Source organism: Octodon degus, unplaced genomic scaffold (genome assembly GCF_000260255.1).
Source record: "Octodon degus isolate 3935 unplaced genomic scaffold, OctDeg1.0 scaffold00110, whole genome shotgun sequence".
Taxonomy (NCBI): domain Eukaryota; kingdom Metazoa; phylum Chordata; class Mammalia; order Rodentia; family Octodontidae; genus Octodon; species Octodon degus.
In genome coordinates this window covers 3,145,820-3,148,909 of record NW_004524686.1, presented here as the reverse complement: position 1 = coordinate 3,148,909, position 3,090 = coordinate 3,145,820, and the positions used below count along the sequence as shown (strand labels likewise).

At 36.9% G+C, this 3,090-nt stretch overlaps 1 protein-coding gene across 1 annotated transcript; it reads left to right on the top strand.

The window, feature by feature from the left end:
- The first annotated feature begins 2,439 nt into the window (after positions 1–2,439).
- On the top strand, positions 2,440–2,625 carry LOC101579736 (short transmembrane mitochondrial protein 1-like). The gene has a single exon (XM_012516513.1). It carries the CDS (start codon positions 2,440–2,442, stop codon positions 2,623–2,625), a length of 186 nt encoding a protein of 61 aa, XP_012371967.1.
- Positions 2,626–3,090: the final 465 nt, after the last annotated feature.

The window sequence follows — 3,090 nt, the reverse complement described above, 5'->3', positions numbered from 1 at the left end:
TCCCGCCGGCGCAGGGTAGCAGGAAGCTCTCCACCCAATGTCAGCTTCTTAATTTTCTGAGTACATCAAAGGTATTAGTACCAGGGGAAACTGGGTAAAAGGATATATGAATGCTTACAGTACTGTCTTTACAACCCCATACGTCTAAAATTATTTATATTATTTTTTCAAGACTGACTAAATGGAGGTGGGGAAGAAACAGCAGCTAAAATTGTCATGTGCTGTTGGCTGAAAGGTAAAAACAGTGTAGTGTAGTCACTTTGGAAACATTTGGCGGTTTCTTCAAAAAATAAACACACATTTCCCAGCCATTCCATCTAAGGTATTTACTGAAGAGAAATGAAACTATGTCTTGTAGCATGTGTACAGAGTTCTTCACAATGCTATTTCTTACAGCCAGAAATGGGAACAATCCAAATGCTAATAGGTTGCTAATAATATACTGGTATAATTTATGATGTAACTTTACAATAACACAGTGTAGCAAAAAGTAATTCATCCCAAAAGAAATGATAAAACATGGATGAATCTCCAGTAATTGTGCCTAATGAAAACAGCCTGTTCCCACCCAGAGGGAGCCAATAATGGATGCTCCATTTCTAAAAATCTCTAGAAAGTACAAATAAACCTGTAATGACAGAAGGAAAATCAGTAGTTACCTAAGAACAGTGGGGCAAGGCAGGGCGAGGTCAGAGAAATTCCCAAAGACCAACCGGAAACTCCTGAAGTGATGGCTGTGTTCAGTTTCTGAAATGTGATTATTTCACATGCATATGCATATGGTGAAAGAGAGAACTATACAATTCAAAGGTGCAGCTTTATTTTCTAAAAGCCTGACACAGCTGTTTAAACATCAAGGGAAGATAGATGTCTTAGTATTGCAACTGAAATATAGTTTACATGTACAAAAACAAGTATATAGTAATACCCTTTATGTCAAAACCCACCTTACTGGCTTATGTTTATAAATGCACAGTAAAGTATCTAGAACATTACATAGATAGGAGAGGCCAATTCTAAAAGCTTCCCACTCAGAATATGGGGAAGGGTGAGTGTGTCAGTCAGTGTATGTGCGTGGTTATGCTACAACAGTGTAAAGCTTCTGTGACTTAATTTGCTATTTATCATACATGTCCTAAAATCTATTCCTTAGCAGTGCCTAACACTCCTGCTTAAAGGCAGATAAAATTTACACTGTGGCTTTCCCTTTACATACAAGCTACTCAAGATATATGAACCCTGCCTTACTTTGAAATTCTGTAAAATGAACATACATTACTATTATGATAAAAAATATATAGCAAAAAAAGGGCTTATTCCAGACAAAGTTGGCCAAACACAAGTGCCATTTTTATTCATGTTTCAAAATTGAAGTCAAAGGGACATGAGGGAAATACAGCCAAGAGCAAGAGCCAGTGGTACTCCCTTAGAACTGTGACTCTTAATGCTGATGGTACTTCCAAGGTTTCTGTATAAATAAGATTACAGAATTGATGTTTGGAGTTGTTGATTTTACAAATGCATTTCCTAGTTCTGGTTTTTTGGGGTTTTTTTGGCGGAACCAGGGATTGAATTCAGGCCCTTGCACTTGCCAGTTGAGTGCTTTTTCCATTGAGTCATCTCCCTGGCCCTCTCATGTCTTTTTATTTATCCTAAGTTGTTTTTGAACATTTTCCTAACATTCAGTTGTATTTAATTTTGCATACACTTATACAGTTTCACATTCTCATGTAGTAAGAAGTTGTTCCTTTATAGTTTCCAACAGAGCTTTAATTTTTGAAAAAGTTCAGAAATTTGATAAATATTAACCTCCATTTTCTATTTATGATTTGTAAGATAATTTCCAGTTTGATTTTCTACATTAAGTCTTGGGCCCCCTTAACATTTTGTGGCAATAACTTCTGAGGCTAACCCACTACTACTGTAGACTGCTGGACAGTGTTGGATTGTTTTGCTGAATTCACGCACCTATAGTGTTTAGATGCCAACAGAATACCCACCTGACAGGACTAAACAAAAAAAAAAGAGGGATACAAAGCAAAGAACATTTTGTATTTATACATACAAAATAGTTAGGATAGATATACAGCTACTTTCGCTTAATTCAATGAGAAGGAAAATGTGTACTAATAAGCGTTTGGACAGGATATCCTGTCTGCTTCTTGTACTATGGATAATCATTAAGATGATAACAATGTACAGTGTATTGATTATTGAAACTGCCCTATTAATCAGCTTTGAAACTGCCTTTTATTTGTTTCTCAATAAAATAAAAAGAAAAAAACTGGATGAAGGTGAAAGAAAAATATTAACTAAAAAAGTTTTTTTTGCGGGACATACTAAAAGTATCCGACTTAATCCCCTGCTCTCTGGATAAAATTTGCCTTCCTGTAATTATGTTTTTAGATCTTCAGAGCGGCTCTTTTTAATAACTAAGACATGCCTATTAAAAAGAGTTCAGGGGTTCTCCCTGCCGACAATGTGCTCCAGTTCCTTCTTGGATTTACTTTTGGCAACGTGGTGGGAATATACCTGGCTCAGAACTATGACATACCAAACCTGGCTAAAAAACTTGAAGAGATTAAAAAGGACCTTGGAGCCAAGAAGAAACCCCGTAGCTCCTGAGGCTGCTGCAAGCACTGCCTTCTGTATACACTGCTCTCCTGCCTGGGGTGGCCTCCCTGGCCTTCTGTTCCCAAATTTTTCTGTGTGCCGTCTCCAGTGTAAGCGATTTTCCTCTTGGCTAGACTACGTGGCCTCAGCGTGAAAATGGGGTCCCAAGTCAGGAACTATTCACAATTTCAGCTCCTCACGTCTTCCCATGTCTTTTTTCCAGCTCTTCGGGAGGCTCAAAGACTGAAATTATGGTGCTAGGCTGGCAGATTCAACCTTTATTTAGTAGTTTCCTCTCGTTTTTGGGATTCCTATTTCTTGTCAAAAGAAAAATTGCGATGTTTGTATAGTTGATCAGATACAAATAATGCTGAATTCACAGTTTAGTGATCATAATGGGTGCTTGTTAAAATTTGTTACTAAACTTTTTGTTTTGAACTATTAAAATTAATATCTAGAACCAAAATAAATAAATAA

Coding starts and splice junctions, on each gene's coding strand:
- LOC101579736 (XM_012516513.1), top strand. CDS start 2,440: ATGCCTATTAAAAAGAGTTCAGGGGTTCTCCCTGCCGACAATGTGCTC.